The following is a 16264-nucleotide window of genomic DNA, read 5'->3' as shown; positions in this document are numbered from 1 at the left end:
ACGCGGAGGCGGATGGCCAGCATCTGCAGGCCCTTCTCCTGCGCAAACAGCATCAGAGCCGCTCGATTGGCTCCGGCCATCAGTTTGCCCTTGCAACCCTTTAGCATCAAGCAAGCCCGCAGCATTTCACGCCCGCCCTCACCTAGGGGACAGCCTGACGTATGCGGATACTCCTTCAGGAGCAGCTCGATCAACGGGCGTGCCTTAGGGTAGTCATAGAGATTGTCCAGGTTGTTTAGCTCCTCACACTGACTTAGGGTAACGTTAGGCCTTTCGTATGTTAACGCGTCACCCTCTTCTTCCTCCTCCTCGGACGGTGGCTGATGGACAATGGGCTTCAGGTACTGGTGCTCAGGCGGTCGGACGAAGTGGTCGTCGTAGAAGCCCTGGAAGGGCATATGGTTGTACTCCTCTCCGAATGGGTCTATCACGTCCGACGACAGAAATGTATGGGCTGCAGGGTCTGTTAAGTGCTGGTGGTGGTCGTCCGCTTGATCGGTGAAAAGACTTTCATCGAGTTTAACCTCATCAGTTCCATCGAACAGAGGCGTATGAACTGGATCCACGAGAGAATTCTGGCTGAAGTCGAACGCCATCGAAACAAACTACGAATTATCTTCGAGTGTCAGAAGAGCTTTCTTCCACGTCAGACCTGCATTGAATCCACCCAATCCTCCCTTTGCGACCACTCGGTGGCACGGCACCACAATTCCAGCCTGGTTCCTCTTGACCGCTTGTCCGACTGCGCGGCTTGCTTTGGGAGTGCCCAGAGCGGCTGCAACGTCTCCGTAGGTCAACGTTCGCCCATAGGGGATGCGTAACAGTACAGCCCATACACGCTTTTGGAAGTCGCTGCCTCTCAGGTCCAAAGGAATATCGAACACACGTCTCTTGTTTGCGAAGTACTCGCGGAGCTGCACGGTTGCGAGATCTAAGATCGGGTTGGGGTCAGTCAGCGGCTCCTTTGGCCTCTCTTGCAACATGGTCAGCGACGCCAGCCCCTTACTACTCGCCCCTAGCCTCGCCCACCTACTTGCGATCTCGACGTCCCGCATACTTAGTTCACTCATCACGCTTTTCGCGATTTCCGTTGTCTTGGCGTCTTGAACAACGGAGTGTACTCCTCACCCTCGGCTTCGCGCAGAGACCCTGGGGTGTCTCGGCGTAGCGGCGCCTTCTGTAGCTTTTCTTTGACTGGCGGCTTGGGAGGCAGACTTCGGCGAATTGCGACGCTCTTTTTAGCACTCACCGGCACCGCCTCATCCATTGCTGACGAGAGCGGTTCCCGTTCCAACTCGTCGACGAGCGCTGAGCTGGAACTGGACGCTGGCGGCCGCTTCTTCTTCTCCAGTTTATTCCGGACGATTTGTCTGCGTAGTCTTTCTATCCGATCTTCTCCCTCCTCTGCTTGCGTTTTCTGATCAGCGGAGGAGGCGGCGGCGGATTCGGAGAACTTCTTGGAATCGGCGTCGACCTTCACCTTTGCCGTCAAGTCATCGAGGTCCATCATGAGCCCTTCCACCTCGTCCCGCTTCCTCTGCCGTTCCTCTCGCAGTTCTTCCGTTGCGCGTTCCTTGGTGGCGGCGGCCTTGGATTTGAGCTCCTTGAACTTGACCAGGCGTTTCCGGCGCTCTTCAGCCTGCCGCCCCTGCTTTGCCTTTTGCTGTACGTTCTCCGTCAGGCAGCGAAGCTCCATGCAGAACGTGTAGGTGGCTTTTGGGCTGAAGTGTAGGCCCTTCCGCCCAACATTCAGTGTCACTTGTCGCTTTACCTCGTTGACGGCGTCGGCGTTCGCGTTCACTATCAGCCCTCCACGTACGACCAGGACCTTATCGATGCTAACGTTAGCCACCTTCTTGACGTAACGGTCCACAACCGTAACCTTCCATGCTTGTTGACTCAACAGAGATTGAAGCCGCCTCCGATGATCCGCTGGCACGTTCTTCGGCTTCACCACCAGCACGTACTGCAAGTGGAGCTCGTTCTTGCGGGTTGTGGGATTCAGTCGGGAGTCGCAGGCGTCGGCAGACCAGCTTCCAAAGTCGAAGGCGGCGAAGTCGATACCCTCGGCTCCCTTTACACGGAGGTCTCCGAAGAACGTGGCCTCCTGCAAGTAGGAGCCGTCGTCCTCGTCAAAACGCAGTGGCTCGGTCTGCAGCCAGGCGCTATCCCAGTCGTCGTAGGCACCGCCGGTGCCTTGTCGCTGCGCCCTCAGGGCCATCAGGTCGTTGAGCTGGTCGTCAGACATTGGCCTCTTCCGTGCCTTTGGTGGTTTCGGCTCCTCCTCCTCTTCTTCTTCTTCTTCCTTGTCTTCCTCCTCTTCCTCCTTTTCTTGCCTGCCAAACCAAGGTTTCTTGGGCAAAGAAAGCATCAACTCCAGTGACTTAGTGTCCACTTCTGATGTATCGAGGATTCCGCTTGCGAACGTTTCGTAGTTTTGAAGCAATGGGGGCAGGACTGGGCACTCGTCGGAGAGCGAGCAACCTGAGCAAACGAAGGCAGACCCACTCAGCCGGCGAACATCCACAGTGTCGAGGCCTTTGCACCCAATAGCTACGCACTGCGTCGTATGTGGTCCCTCTGCCTTACCATGGACGTTGCTTTCTGCTTCGTATCTGCCGACGTGGCGAACACCACCGGCATCAATAGAAAGAGAGGTGAAATAGGCGTTCGCATCGAAATTCGCATCAGTTAACCGGCACCAGCTGCTAAGCAGAGCATGAAGTGGGGCACGTTGACGTTTGATGGTCGAGTGTGGCAGAGTTGATACATAGGTTTGACACAGGTGATCACGAATCATCACTGGGTCCGGTGAGTCCTAGCCCCACAGAAAACTTCCCAGCTAGCAGGTCGGCGGACCCTGAGACCGATACCCCGTTGGAGGCCAGGGCCAGCACGCGCACCTCGCCTTCCGAGGAGATAGAGCCCTGCACGCGCGCGTTGCGGAAGAAGTGGTCGTAGGCAACACGGCAGCAGGACTGCAGGTCACCCCGTGACGAGCGTACGGCCTCAAGCTCGGACCCGAGGCAGAGGCGGTCAGAAACACGACGCCAGTACTGGAGCTTCGCAGAGTGAGCCTGTTTGTGGATGTCTGCTGTCTCGAAGTCGGGCTGGCGCGATACGAACGCCGTCAAAACGTTGCCAGGGCACCCGTCGTACCGGATCCCGGTGATCATAGTGGATGTGTTATTACCCTCGATAAGCGTGAGATCTGAGCCTACGTGTAGACCAGGTGCAACCTTTTTGGCAAGAGAGGCGTTGTAGATGTAGGTCGACTGCTGCATGGCAACCTTGATACTGCCAGCCAAGGTGCCTGTCTCTCCGGCATCCTTACTCACACTGGCTTCCCATGCTACAGAGGGACCAGTCTTGGGAAATCCAACTTCGGCCATAAAGCGGCCCTCAAGCGTCTTGTGCGTCTGAGAGAGACGTGCTGTCAATGCACGATCACTGGCGAGCCTCAGAGCGGCGACGGTAGATCCGGACTGGTAAATTGGGCCCAGCTGCCAGAGGTAACCCGGGTACACGGGCAACGCGCCCAGACCCAGAGTGCCCATAAGACTGAAGGGGCCTCGAGTTTTCGCGACATCGAAGCGAAACCCTTCAAAGGTGTCTGCGTTGAACGATGAGTGGAATTCCTGGGAGAAACGGTCCACTGGAACGAGAGGAGAGGTCGACGCGAACCATCGTCGAAGCATCAGTATTCGATAATTCCGACAAGAACCCCGAGATTGCCGAATCGGTAATCGGTGCACCAATCATCGCTCACTGCACAGCACTAGTTGCTCAATAAAATAGAAAACATTCAACCGGTGGTCGTCGGGACACCAATAGAGCTGGCCAAATCCGTGCTTCCTTCACAATCAACTTGGCGATCTTCTGGCAAGTCAGCTGTGTCGTGAGACATGATTGACGCGCAGACTGAAAGGCTCTTGCTACGTCTCCCGAATGGTACCAAGTCTTGGCGGGTTTCCGACCGGCCCCAGGCGTCCTCTACGCGCACCAGCCAGATGCGTGTGCCGCCAATCTTCGCCAAATCCAGTTCAAGCCATCGGTCTCCTGCGGGGTCCTTTAGACTGCCGCCAGAGAGGTAGCTGTACCGTAGCCTGAGCTGTGACTGTCCTTCGAGCAGCGCGTCTGCCGGGCTCTCAAAGCAGCCGATCCAGATAGCGTGACCGACTGATGACTCACTCAATGACAATTCCAATCCCTGCAAAACGGAGACTTCGCAGGCAAGGCTCACCGTCTCCACCTCCCGTGGTGCGTCGCACTGAAACACAATCTTTAGGAGGGTTTCGGAGGGTACCAAGTGCATTAATGCAGTTTTAGGGTCACAGCGCGCGTGTGATTGACACATTAGCCATCTCGTTACGGCGAACTATTTCCCGTCCTATGGAACCGGACACAAAATGCCGAAGCAGCGTGTCTGCCTTGGTCTGTGTCAGAAACAGCGGCTTTCCGCGCTTCAGCTCAGGGTCAGTCTCTCCGAATTCGTCTACCCATGGGGCCGGGTAGAGTCCGCACCTCGGAGCGTCGCAGAGAAGCACCCTCCCTAGGTTGCAGAGCAAGAACACGGCCTGTCCCCCGCCGCACGCACGTGCATGCCGCGTGCACTCGCCTTCGTCGCGTGTAGCGAACACGTCGAGGCTGTCCAGTGCACAGCAGGTGCGGATGCAGAGAAGAGCGCCGCACAGCAGGCATAGCGCGGGTTCCTTTGGCATGGTTTTGCAAACAACGCACCGTCTTCGAGACATGTCCCGCACGATGTCGAAGTAAGCGCTGTGTGAGAAAATGCGCCGGAGCTCACTAGGGCATAGGGCAACTGACGACCAGCGTCTCCACATCGAAGGATGGCGCCTCGAGGTCCAGGCCCTTCTGCTGGCAGCGTGCCACAGCCTGAACGACCTCGGGTCTGAACAGCAAGGCCGAGGCGGCCTCCAGCTCCGTCTGCGAGAACTCGAGGTCCACTCCAAAGAAATCCAACAAGTGGGAATGCTTGTTGCCCGAGTGCAGCAGCGCGTTCCGCTCAGTAGATCGAATTGTCCACACGGCGGTGATCGCGAAAAGCGCGAAATCTAGAAAGCTGCCGGCCCCAGCAGGGACTCGGGCCAGCAGGAATTGTTCGGCCGCGGACTGGACCTCGAGCAAGTTCTCCGCAGTCAGTTCGGCGGTTACCTCAGGACGCAGCGCACCGGTCAGCGCGGGGATAAGACCGAGAGACCACCGGAGCCTTGTGGGGTCGACCATAGTCGCCAAGTGCGGCCTCGAAGGCAGCACATCCAGCAGCAGAGCATAGAAGCCGCGAGCTTTCGCCTTGGAGCAGTAGCAATTCCTAAGTAGGAGCCGTATTCGGTCGGTAGGGTTCATCTGGTCGAAGCCGATCTCAGTGAACATTGATGCGATTGGGCTTACGAGGTAGTCGACAATGAACTCGGAGAACTCAGCAAAGTGGAACTCTCCAGACAGACCGTACAGTACAGCTGCTACCAACTGGGAGGCTGGAGGGAACCGCGCTCTCTGCGCCTTGTGCAGCTGGTCGGTAGTGACATGAGCCGCGGCGACATCCCAAAATTCAGGATCCAGCAACCACGTCAAGGCTGTGTGGCATACCTCTCGATCGGAGGCAGGATCACCGGTCTTTACTGAGATGGACGTCAGAAAGGTGAGGTCGATTTTGGATGCGGGCAGGAGGCCAGAATCCACGTCAGCCGTCAAAAACAGGGCCACGAACTCCTCAAATACTGGGAGAAGCCTACTGCGCGACACAAAACCACCACCTACCGAAACATCGGCCTCCGGCGTCGTGGCGCTTACCTGGCCAACAGCCTGCACGATGGACTCGTCAGCAAGCTGGAACACCCGCAGAAGCAAGAACCGGCGCAGCGAGGCGACGACAGCGGCGCAGTTTAGCAAACGACAGTCGGTGAAGAGGCAGAGGAAGTCGAGCTTCAGGTCGGAGCACCACGGCACGTCTCTAAAGGAAGAGTAGTTCGCCGTCAGCCGGTTCATCCAGAAGTCGGGATCCAGCGGATCGACACTCGTCTGAGGGTTCCTCCGCATCAGCATCAACGCACGGATTAGGTGAACGTAGAGGGCGTCGGGGGTGTGTTCCTCCTGCAGAGTCATTGGCTCGTACCGCTGCAGCTGGAGAAGGAACTGGTACACCATCCAGGTCAACCGGGGCGTGGTACGGAATACGGCGTGATCACCCCACTCAGTCAAAAAGTGTGAGCCCCCTACGAGGTGCTGGAGCCACAATTCCGCCTCCTCGGCCAAAAACCAAGGTAGTGTTCGCGGACGTCGTTCCTTGGCCCGAAGGTCGATCAGAGGGAAGTAGTCGGAGTCCTTACCTGCACAGAACTCCTCTAACACAGTGACTCGGTAGCGTACGCAGGCCAGCGTCTTCGCCACCTCGGCCTTGACAGCCGGACTGGCCACCGCGGACAGTGGTGGACGCGGGTCACAGCATAGTTCCTGGTCAATCTGAAGCTGATTGCCATACACGCAGGCGATGTCACAATTGTAGGCCTTGTAGGTTCGCAATACAGCGGAGCCCTCCTCAGTCTTTCTCATGTAATACCTCTTCACAGGTGTGTGGCTGCCTGATTCGAACACGTCCTCGTCATCGGTAACCGCTCCCACGTCGGAGTCGATGGGAACAGCGGACTCTGACCCAGCCGTTTCGAAGTCCCCATCAGAATACGACTCCAGTCGGACGGCGTTGGCTTCGTGCAGCTCCGCCACGACATTCATCACGTCTTCCATGGTGAGGTACTCCTCTGCGAACTCCACTTCGCCAGATTCCTGCCCACTGCTCTCATCCTCGTGCTGGACGGCATCCGCCCAAAGGGGTTCTGGACCGGAATCAACAAGCATTCGAGCGGCCGCCATAGGGAATTCCTGGTTGCGGATCTCGAGCCACAGCACTGCCCCAACATCAAGCCAGGCTCGTCGGACCCAATCATCCGGGGCTACCAGTAGGTCGCCCTGCGAAGTGGCCGACGCGTCCACAGTCCGGCGCGAACGTATCGCAGTCAGCAGCCTGCTCAAGCACGGCGCATACCACTCAGGAAGTTGAGGTTGCTCTATCGGAGAGTGCATGTCGACATCTCGAAGAAGGTACCGTTCCAGAGTGCGCTTCAGCTGGCTGAGCAGTCGTCGTATGTCGGGAACCGACAAGCTCTGCAGAAACTCGTCAGTCAGCAACTCTCGGAGCATATCCAGAAGGCCCTCATACCTGACAGCAGGCGCCATCTCGAGGTCAAGGAAGTACAGGCCGAAGATAGAGCGCCCCACGTCCACTTCAAGGAGGCTGGAACCTTCGCTTGAGGGATCTTCGTCCACAATGACGGAGTCTGCAGAACGAAGTTGGAGTTGCATTCGGCGGATCAGCTGAGACAGTCCCGGGTTGGGCGCCCAGGCTTCAGCGTTGGCGCTTTGGATGCTGCCGCAGGCAAACACCTCCAGGTCGGGGCCTCCCCTCCTTGAGCTCCAAACGCAGGCATCGTCGTCAGCCACGAAGCAACCACGGGGGACATAGGGCACTACTGTATTGGACAACGCGCGACAGGCAGGGCAGTTGAACTCGTTGACGCCGCTGATGACGAAGTAGGCGTTCCCACCAGCGTCTCGACGGCGCTGCTCTCGCATGTGCAGCCCCAGACACTTCACGTGGGTCAGGTGCCCACATGTGTTGATGCACGGCAGCTTGAAAGGAATGGACGTTTTACCAGCCGTGGCCAACCGACGAAGACTGCTGGTATGGGCCACGTGCGCCACATAGCCGAAAGGGGAGTTGGGGTCTGGACCGCCTCGGCAGAGCACACACTGAAGCTCGTGGGCGACTTCCTCCAATTCAGACTCGGGCACCAGAGTGGCCTGTTTCTTTCGCATTCGGCGTAGCATCTTCCGCTGGAGATCTCGCGCCTTGCTCGACGCTGCGCGACGGACAGGCAAAGGCGACGAGAACTCCAGCGCTGCAAGAGTCGGGACCGACTCGGAGCAGTCTCGCATATCCTCCTGAAGCCGCTTCTCGAAGGTGGTCCACATCCGGCTGGCGATCGGACCCATCGGCGTTGGATCCGTTCGCATGGTACGCCCCAGCTTCGTGAGTATGGGAAGCACGGACGCGTCATTCAACAGCCACTCAGAGGTCCTCGCAGGTTTATGTTCGAGCAAGAGCACTAGCAAGCGCATCAGAAGGACGAACACTGACTCCTCGTGGCTGGAGTCGTCGAAGCCGGTTTCGTTCATTCGGCCAACAAGGCGTTCCAAATCGGTTTTGCGTGTAGACCCTCCAGTCATTTCAGCATGAACTGACCGCCCCTTGGGCGGGTCTAGCATGGTGGTGATGAACCGGGTGCACAGACGCGACAGAAACCGCGTAGGAAAGACGGCTAAGAGCGCCTTTTGCCAAATATCTCCCCTCAGTCCGCAAAACGTGAGGTGAGGCTGCCGAAAGATTGAGTCGTCATGGCCCGCGGCACCCTCGCACGACGTCGAGTCGAATAGCCGCCAGTGCGTGTCTCGTAGCTTCAGTGTTGTTGCGCTGTTGGCCTCCTGACTCCGCATGATGAAAAGGTCGTACATCAGGGTCTTTACCAGGTCCGCCTTGGACCGGAGAACCAGGGGAAAGGACTCCACCATGCTCGTATACGTGCAAGTGGAGGATGCTGCGTACTGCTGCACCGCCAGTCTCTTGAGCAGCTCGACCTGCCGCCGTCGTAGATCTAATGCCTGGCTCTCGCTCCACAGATAATCCTCCTTCTTCGTCCAGGCGGTGCAGGAGAACTCCACGTGGCGCGTGTCAGCTAGAGTACGCACGAGTAGCCGAAGGTAAGAAAACAGTCTGAAGGCGTCAAACACTTCTTTGGTGCCGCCGCTGAAGACGGAAGCCATCTGCGCGCGGCAGTCGTCAGCCAGGTTCGCGAGCAGCGTTAGCATAGCGTCGTCGAGGCTGTCTGGCGTCTGGCTGCGGTAAAGCTCCACACACGCTCGCAAGGAGTAGCTTCGACTAGAGGCGAAGATATTATCGTAGAGAAGGGTTGGGAAATGGCTGCATCCGCAGTCCTCGGGAGTCACGAACGGCAGCAACAGCGCGCAAAATTGCACTACCTCGAGGTCGTTGCAGCTCATATCAACCTGAGATCTATGGTCGCGGTCATTAACACCACCAGAGTACTCCGAAAGCTGCTGATTAATTCCTTGACCGTTCCTGATCCAGAAACGGTTTTCAATCTGGTCCGCGAAATGTAACGTTTCCACAGCCTCCCGCAACAGTAGGCTTAGTGCTGTTGGGTGACAATGGTAGACCGACAACGAAGAGTCGGCGGTCGTGAACAGCCGTAGGAAACTCTCTGCGGCCTCGGGCGTGCAGCCCTCAGGAGCCGGCCCCCCTCTCTGCCACTCTACAATGCCCCGGAGACGGTCGAAGTTCACGCAGTTAATGAAGACGCGAGTCAGCGGGGTGTGGAAGGAGCGCAGCTCGCTGTCGGCCCTAGGCAGCGCCTTGATGCGGTCCACGAAGAGCTGGAAGACGGGAAGAGTTCGCTCCAGGGACTCGCGCTTCACAAACCAGGTGAAGCTTCCAAAAGCCTGAATCAGACATCGCTCTATCTGAAAAGTTGACAGCCACGTTATGTTGTCGTAATCAATGTGAGCGTCCTTAAAACGCACCTGGCGATTCATTCGGTGCAGATGCAGGAGCAGGTCCAGCAGTGAGGCTAGCTGACTGGCCGGTTCCGAGGCAGTGTCCACTAGGTAAGCGCAGCAGCTCTCATGGTGCATAAAGAACCCCAGATCCACCAGAGGGTCTAATACACTCACGGCGAACCACAGCCTGTGCTGCTTCTTTGGCAGGTTCACATGACGTACGCCACTTAGTGAAAACTACCCAACGTCCTCACTCGATATAACTCGCCTCCATACCCCGAGATACGCGGTCAGCCAGCACAGAAAACACAAAATCCGTCTCAGCGAACTCCCGAGCAATGCTCTCCACAGTGAAGACCTGAACGGAGAGTCTGCTGATGGCTGACCGACGTAGGCCGAGGTCCATGTCAGCGGGCTCCGTGCTCAGGTAGGCGCTCAGCAGCCCGTGCCGCGCGAAGCGACGCTTAAAGGATGTGCACGAAAACAGCAGCATGTACAGATTGTAAAGCGCCTTCTGCACCTGGTCGTCCTCTTGCCCGTGAGCTCGGCACCACCTTCGAATAAGATCCGCGGTAAAAGCCGTGGACACCACATAACAAAAGGGTCTATTGGTGCTTGCGATGGCATGTAGACGATCTGCGACCTGCCGAACTGCAGTGCCGCTGTTATGCCCTATAGAGGCGTCTGCCGCTTGAATGAGCCGATACACTACCCCGCGCACATGTGCTACGAAGTCAAATGGGAGTCGGCTGAGGTTGCGTTCGTCCTCCTCCTCAGTGATGTCACAGTGACGATCACAGCACCCAGCAGGGTCCCAGGACTGGATTAATGCGCCTATCGGAGCTTACACTGATGTCACCACAATCACAGCAGCCTCCAGACGTGGTTATCAGCTGGTAATCATGGCCTGTATGGTCTGCCCCAAAGAAGCAGTCGGCACACACAGCGCACGTGGGATCGATTTCGCAGTCCAAACACTTGAATGCCAGGCAATGCGAGTCCCACTGTGCATCGCATGGACCCTTGGTGAGCGTTATCAGTTCCTCCTCCAAATGTCGCCACTGTCCCCAGAGGATTTCAGACTCGCGAGCCTGAATTGTCATCATCTCTGAGTCCATTGAAACCCCAGCAAAATCCATATTTCCCTGTTTCGTTCACCAAAGTCGGTGATAGCTCGGCAGATGCAGACGGAGCAACATCAAGATTCTGACTGTGCGGTTGAATGCCCAAAAAAATGGACACCACGAAAGTTGTCACTTGTTCCCTTTTGTAAACGGAGCTCGGCGCAGGAGCCACGTCATCTGGACAACATTACATTATGTGGTACATAAAACCCAATTCTGCGATGTTTTTCTTCGTGACGCCTCGCGAGGTGGATATTGCGAAGGACCGGATCCTGGACGCCTCCACGATGCTTCCGGACCACCACGGATCCTGCCCTCGGACGTCCTTCCTGGAGGCGCGTCTCCCAGGCGCTCTCTTCTGGGACGTGGACTCTATCGCGGACACTTCCAGTGAGGAGGGGCGCCTGCTCCCTCACATGGCTCCGTCCCTTCAAACCCTACGACTGGCCCTGTGCCGTTTAGGAGTGAAGTCCACGGACCGTGTGGTTATCTATGACCAGTCTAATGGTCTTTACTGTGCCTCGTTTAGGCTGATGTGGACTCTGATGCTTTATTCCTTTCCTGGTGAGATCCGAGTTCTGCGCGGAGGACTACAGGCGTGGAAGGAGGCGTCGTTGGAACTGTGAGGACCCCAACAGAATTCAACCAGGTCCTCAGGAGAACCCTCGCCTCCGGCTGCGGCTTCCCCAATAGAGGCTCTGTCGTTCCGCCCTGAACTGATTTGCACCATTGCCGACGTGAAAGCGACTTTGCAGTCGAACACCACACAGATCGTTGACGTGAGGTCTCGAGGTCGCTTTCGCGGCGACGCAACGGAGCCTCGCGAGAACGTGGTAAGCGGTCACATGCCTGGCTCTATGAACCTCCCTTTCACGGAGATACTAGAGGTTCTGGACGACTTGCCTGCACTACAAAACATGTTGGAAGCTGCTGGCGTTGACATTCGCCGGCGTCTTTGTTTTTCATGTGGCAGTGGTATGACCGCCTGCATCGGCTTCGCCGCCGCACTGCTTCTCGGGCTGGAATCCGCGGTCTTTGATGCCAGTTGGTTAGGTTACGTACTGCAGGATGTGGGCCCCGTTATACGTCACACGAAGTCGTTCAGCGATCGAGAGCTGCGAATGATCAACTCCATATCGAATTCCATGGACGGCGGCCTAGAACCAAGGCACCAGAGGGAAAATGGAGTCTAGCAAGACTGTTAGACTGCTGAGAATCGTGAATGTGAGTATCATATTGTAGAGCTCGCAGAGCACTAGCGCAACGCGAAGTAGCAGTGGGAACGACTCGTAGGTTACTGGCTCCTGCACGAGCACCTTCATGTTGGCAAAAGGGAAATCGAACAGCTGGGCTCCCTCTGCGAACGGGGCACCTCCAGCACCTAACAGAGGGCGTCCCTCCTGCCAAACCTTGACAGATGGGCGGTCCTCGGCGTGGAGGGCGCCAAGAACAGCTCGATCCTCCTTCTCAATACGCTGCGCCTCTTGAGGGGTCAGCTCCGGCATCACCCAGCAACGGCCACTCCTGTTCCAACGATCCAGGAAGAGGGGGTCTCCCGCCAGCCGCTGCAGGAGGTATCGTGCCTGTGATTCAGTCGTTTCCTGGTCAGTAGCCTCGCCATCCGCTGGTCGAGTCCATAAGAACAGAAGAATGGAAAATGAGCTGAAGTTTCGCATGTGCAATGGAAGTGATAGGTGTGCACGCTGGTCACTGCGGTATAGGTATGGGAAATGCCTTCATGGCGCACATGGAATCTATCGAGGAGATCGACAACCCAGCTCGAACGTTCTACAATAGGGGTGAGAGGCCGTACTACAGAGGCCTACTGGTAGACCATGACATCAAAACACTTACGAACTTGGAGTACGGCTGGAGCGAGAGTTGGAAGCACTTGGAAGAGGCTAACGTCGTAGGCCGTGCCGCGACGCATGCGGACCCCAGTGGGGCAATGTACAGTACGCAGGCGCTTTGGAGACTGCAGCTCGATGAGCGCCTGCGCAGGGAGGCGGAAAAGTGCTGCAAGCTCTCTGGCTTCCTGTTGACCGCAGGACTCGAGGGGAACACGGGCAGCTCCGTGATGTCCTTTCTGACCTCTGCGCTGCCAGAGTTGTACTCGAAGACAACCCTCCTTGCAGTGGCACTGGTACCCTCAACCGTATTGGGCTCATCTCCGCTGCAGATATACGCTGCAGTGCTAGGCCTGGCATCGCTTGTTGAATCTGACACAGCAACACTGCTGGTGGACAACGAAGCCTTGATCGACATCTTGCGAAACTTTCTACATTTGTCCCAAGTCGAGTACCGCGATACTAATGCTTTGGTTGCTTCCTTGCTAGAGCTTGTATTCGCAACCTCTTCGATCGCGTCGCGAGATGAAAGGCCGTACTTCCCCTGGGCCGACGCCGTCACCTCACTTACCCCTACGGGCTTACCCTTCCTGGTGCCCGGCTTGAGTCCTCTTACATCAGTCAAGTCCGTCAGCCAGACAGCCCAGCGCCACCCGCTGTCGAGTCTACTGAGGGCTCCGCCCGCCAGTGTGTACGATGTGGTGTTGGATGCCTTCAACCCCGCTGGGTGTCTGACGGCAGTCGACACGTTAACCGGCCACACGCTGCAGGCGGGCATGTTCTTGCGAAACGTCTTACCCCAAACCTTTACCGAGATGACTACTGAGTGGAGTGTGTTCCAGCCCAAGATTTACGAGCGGTGGAGGCAACACGTACCGAAAAATATTACGGCCAGCAGCCACCTCACTCCACGGGAGCCCCCTGCAGCCGCTTCCTTGGAAAACTCCACAGCTGTAGCCCGCAGCTTTTGTAGTCTGCTCGCTGACTGCAGAAAGGCCTTCAGACGGCGCAGCTTCACTCATTGCTTTAGCAGCGGCCCCCTTGAGGTGGCCGATATCGACACTGCCATGGAGTCGTTGACAAGTGCTGTAGACCTCTACAGCAGCGAGCACGTTGCAGCCAACGCGACGCTCATGCCGGTGGAATGTCCGAGTATCCAATGGGTAGACCTCTGAGCGGAAGGAACATACTGAACGAGGGTCAACCTTTGAGTGGAACGAACTCGAGACACGACTTTGATTGCTGAGCAAGAGATTTGATTGCTGAGCAGGAAATAGATACGACTTTGATTGCTGAGCAGGAAATAGATACGACTTTGATTGCTGAGCAAGATGAGCAGGAACTCAAATTCAAAAGTTCAACGCGACGAGGTCGAGAGCAGGCACTTAATCGACACGACTAAATAATGGGGTCTAGAATATGAAGGGGCTGGTTTCTGACCCCTGCAGATCATCTAGGGCATCTAGTTTATCGCTTAGGTCACTGAGGTCTACTGAATCGTCAGTGACCTCAACCAGCTCCAGCTCGGATCCATCCTGTACCAACACAAAGTCGAGGCGGCGAGCCCTTCGTTCGAGCTTGGCCTGCGCGTGGGCCAGGCGCCATTTGATACCCACGGCCGCCTTCGTGAGAGAGCGCTGGGACCGCCTAGAGCGGCGAATCACGATCCACAGGTTGAATACTCCCCAGACCACGTAGGTCAGATGTGCGCTACCCACTATCCAGGCGGCCTTGTGACGATGACTCTGTGAGAGCGTCGTGCGTAGGTGAGGTTGGCGATCCGACAGCAACAGGTAAAAAATGGCTGGGAGACTGGCAATAGCCAAACACGAGATTGCTAAATTGAGCAGGGCTAGGTTGAAGAGGCATCGCTGACCCCGTTCCGACTTCCAAAAGTCGCGGACGGCACGGGAGGCCATCTGTGAAGCACTTACGACGTCCCTAAAGGAGGCGTAGACGCCATCCAACAGACGCTTCCTGGTGAACGAGAGAACGAACCTCATGCATCACGAATTCGGAAATTCCGTCGAGTACGAAATATTTATTGGCCTTTGGCCTAGTTCAAATTTCTGTCTGTTAGTAGTGCCTGCACCTCGTCCAAAATCAACTGTTCAACCTCTGGTTCCGGGTCCATGGGCCGATGAAGCATCTCCAGTACCGACGCGAGGCTCCGACCGCACCATATTTGGATGTTGTCGGCACATTGGCAAAAGAGTGCACTGTCGCACAGCGACTGAAGGTGCCATAGAGCAGTGCAGTTCTCACTGGTGCTCCTCCACGACCCTGCCGCCCACCACAGCCTCACTGGCAGTTGGTAGCCGTCCAGGCTTATGAACCGTACCTGAGGGCGATGGTGCAGGCGTCTGGCACGGCTTACTGGGGAACAGCTCTCGGTGAAGATTACGTGAGGGTTATCGCGTTGTCGGACGAGTACCTCCTCGCAGACAACTTGGTCCTGCGTGGCAAAGGCCACGAAGCCCGCTGCGTCAGGCGACCGGATAATCTCCACGTAACAGCGACCTTCGGCTGTGGCGCAATCAATGACGGCGCGAAAATCCACATACTCGTACTCGTGTTTAAGAGCGTCCTGAGGATTGTCGATCTCCAACACTTCGAAGTCGTACTGCCTGCGGGGATCGGGGCACCCAGCGTCGAGGTAGTGCACCTGCAGCGTGCGGCTCTGCAGCGCGCGTGAGACGGCAGACCTTCCCCACCTTCGCCTGTCGCAGACGATTTCGTTGGAAGAACGCCTGCGTTCTGCCAGCACCTCACGACTGCTGGTTTCTCCCACAGCCATTATAAAGCCGACGAATCCGTCCTCGCTCAGTCGACTAGCCCTTTTCTGTGTGCGTGTGAGAGGTGTAGAGGGCTGGGTAACAAAGAGGGGTACCGCAGAGGACGAGCTCACCTTCATAGCCTAAATAAAGAGATCAAAAAACCGCTCCAACAACAAATTGGAACCATGTCAGTGGCCTAGTTATCACTTACGCGCAGCTCACATATTGAGTCTACTTTGCACTGCCACACACGCACCGGAGGGGCGTGGGGTACTTTAGGTGTTTGAGAAACAATCAACAATAAATTATAAATGACCATGGGCTTCAGCTCGATTATGGGCGCTCTCATCCTGCTTGGTGTTATTGCATGCGGCTTCGTTGAAGCGGACGACACTGCTTGTCGATTTGCGTTGTCCAAAAGAGGAAAGTCCAATGCGTACTGCGCGGATCTTTGTCGTTTGGTGGAATTTGGTGACACTTCTGAAGCCGACTTCTCTCGCGAGTGCGTATTGGAGTACTATGATGTCGATGGGCCTGCCCCGGCCAACGCCTGTGTAGGCAACGTGGCCGTCGCCTCAACTCACTACGTCGATCTAGGCGAGGTTACCAGCTTCGGCGAGTGCCAAGACCGCTGCCATCAGCACGATGACTGTGTATGGGTTATGACGCATCACGAAGGAACCGCTGTCGCCTGCCAATATGTAAGTCTCTCTTCCGTATGCCGTTTGACATGCCTTACAGTTACGCGCCACCGATTTCGAAGCATCGTTGATGGAATCGAGCCGGTTCTGTGACCGTAACGCCGTACTCAACCACCCTACGTCACCCATTCTTTGCCCAGACATGGCCGGTAAGTTTCTCCATT

The 16264-nt window shown here is 56.6% G+C and overlaps 10 protein-coding genes across 20 annotated transcripts; 3 read left to right on the top strand and 7 right to left on the bottom strand.

Annotated features, from left to right (window-relative positions):
* KVP17_003294 (uncharacterized protein) lies at positions 1–2643 on the bottom strand (the record flags this gene model as incomplete). Of its 4 annotated transcripts, XM_068520405.1 has the most annotated exons (4): positions 1–579; positions 610–1102; positions 1129–2560; positions 2590–2643. In XM_068520405.1, coding segments are annotated over 4 exons (2558 nt in total), but the record flags the coding sequence as incomplete, so codon positions are not given. The 4 variants fall into 4 exon arrangements, with proteins under 4 accessions (XP_068373613.1, XP_068373610.1, XP_068373611.1 ...); XM_068520404.1 differs by lacking the exon at positions 1–579 and having other exon boundaries at positions 1070–2560; XM_068520402.1 differs by lacking the exons at positions 610–1102; positions 1129–2560; positions 2590–2643 and having other exon boundaries at positions 3–596.
* A 146-nt stretch (positions 2644–2789) lies between these two features.
* Positions 2790–3698, bottom strand: KVP17_003293 (uncharacterized protein; the record flags this gene model as incomplete). The annotated part of the gene is made up of 1 exon (XM_068520401.1): positions 2790–3698. The coding sequence occupies one exon, from the start codon at positions 3696–3698 to the stop codon at positions 2790–2792; it is 909 nt and encodes a 302-aa protein (XP_068373609.1).
* A 107-nt stretch (positions 3699–3805) lies between these two features.
* Positions 3806–4315, bottom strand: KVP17_003298 (uncharacterized protein; the record flags this gene model as incomplete). Its single annotated transcript, XM_068520414.1, has 1 exon — positions 3806–4315. The coding sequence occupies one exon, from the start codon at positions 4313–4315 to the stop codon at positions 3806–3808; it is 510 nt and encodes a 169-aa protein (XP_068373622.1).
* A 16-nt stretch (positions 4316–4331) lies between these two features.
* KVP17_003297 (uncharacterized protein) lies at positions 4332–10790 on the bottom strand (the record flags this gene model as incomplete). Of its 4 annotated transcripts, XM_068520410.1 has the most annotated exons (4): positions 4332–4779; positions 4808–9877; positions 9906–10471; positions 10500–10790. In XM_068520410.1, 4 exons carry the CDS (start codon positions 10788–10790, stop codon positions 4332–4334), a joined length of 6375 nt encoding a protein of 2124 aa, XP_068373618.1.
* Positions 10791–10996: 206 nt separating this feature from the next.
* KVP17_003301 (uncharacterized protein) lies at positions 10997–11968 on the top strand (the record flags this gene model as incomplete). Of its 2 annotated transcripts, XM_068520418.1 has the most annotated exons (2): positions 10997–11397; positions 11425–11968. In XM_068520418.1, 2 exons carry the CDS (start codon positions 10997–10999, stop codon positions 11966–11968), a joined length of 945 nt encoding a protein of 314 aa, XP_068373626.1. The 2 variants fall into 2 exon arrangements, with proteins under 2 accessions (XP_068373626.1, XP_068373627.1); XM_068520419.1 differs by lacking the exon at positions 11425–11968 and having other exon boundaries at positions 10997–11401.
* KVP17_003292 (uncharacterized protein) lies at positions 11933–12451 on the bottom strand (the record flags this gene model as incomplete). Its single annotated transcript, XM_068520400.1, has 1 exon — positions 11933–12451. The coding sequence occupies one exon, from the start codon at positions 12449–12451 to the stop codon at positions 11933–11935; it is 519 nt and encodes a 172-aa protein (XP_068373608.1).
* Positions 12452–12456: 5 nt separating this feature from the next.
* KVP17_003295 (uncharacterized protein) lies at positions 12457–13797 on the top strand (the record flags this gene model as incomplete). 2 transcript variants are annotated; one of them, XM_068520407.1, is made up of 1 exon in its annotated part: positions 12457–13797. In XM_068520407.1, one exon carries the CDS (start codon positions 12457–12459, stop codon positions 13795–13797), a length of 1341 nt encoding a protein of 446 aa, XP_068373615.1. The 2 variants fall into 2 exon arrangements, with proteins under 2 accessions (XP_068373615.1, XP_068373614.1); XM_068520406.1 differs by having other exon boundaries at positions 12514–13797.
* A 237-nt stretch (positions 13798–14034) lies between these two features.
* On the bottom strand, positions 14035–14625 carry KVP17_003300 (uncharacterized protein; the record flags this gene model as incomplete). Its single annotated transcript, XM_068520417.1, has 1 exon — positions 14035–14625. One exon carries the CDS (start codon positions 14623–14625, stop codon positions 14035–14037), a length of 591 nt encoding a protein of 196 aa, XP_068373625.1.
* A 53-nt stretch (positions 14626–14678) lies between these two features.
* On the bottom strand, positions 14679–15536 carry KVP17_003296 (uncharacterized protein; the record flags this gene model as incomplete). Of its 2 annotated transcripts, XM_068520409.1 has the most annotated exons (3): positions 14679–14963; positions 15000–15491; positions 15531–15536. In XM_068520409.1, 3 exons carry the CDS (start codon positions 15534–15536, stop codon positions 14679–14681), a joined length of 783 nt encoding a protein of 260 aa, XP_068373617.1. The 2 variants fall into 2 exon arrangements, with proteins under 2 accessions (XP_068373617.1, XP_068373616.1); XM_068520408.1 differs by having other exon boundaries at positions 14679–15536.
* A 174-nt stretch (positions 15537–15710) lies between these two features.
* On the top strand, positions 15711–16249 carry KVP17_003299 (uncharacterized protein; the record flags this gene model as incomplete). Of its 2 annotated transcripts, XM_068520416.1 has the most annotated exons (2): positions 15711–16100; positions 16141–16249. In XM_068520416.1, coding segments are annotated over 2 exons (499 nt in total), but the record flags the coding sequence as incomplete, so codon positions are not given. The 2 variants fall into 2 exon arrangements, with proteins under 2 accessions (XP_068373624.1, XP_068373623.1); XM_068520415.1 differs by having other exon boundaries at positions 15711–16193.
* Positions 16250–16264: the final 15 nt, after the last annotated feature.

The sequence above is a fragment of a genome, assembly GCF_019968985.1.
Source record: "MAG: Porospora cf. gigantea B chromosome Unknown PgB_NODE_502_length_16264_cov_123.59, whole genome shotgun sequence".
Classification (NCBI taxonomy): domain Eukaryota; phylum Apicomplexa; class Conoidasida; order Eugregarinorida; family Porosporidae; genus Porospora; species Porospora cf. gigantea B.
This window is presented reverse-complemented; position numbering and strand designations above follow the sequence as displayed.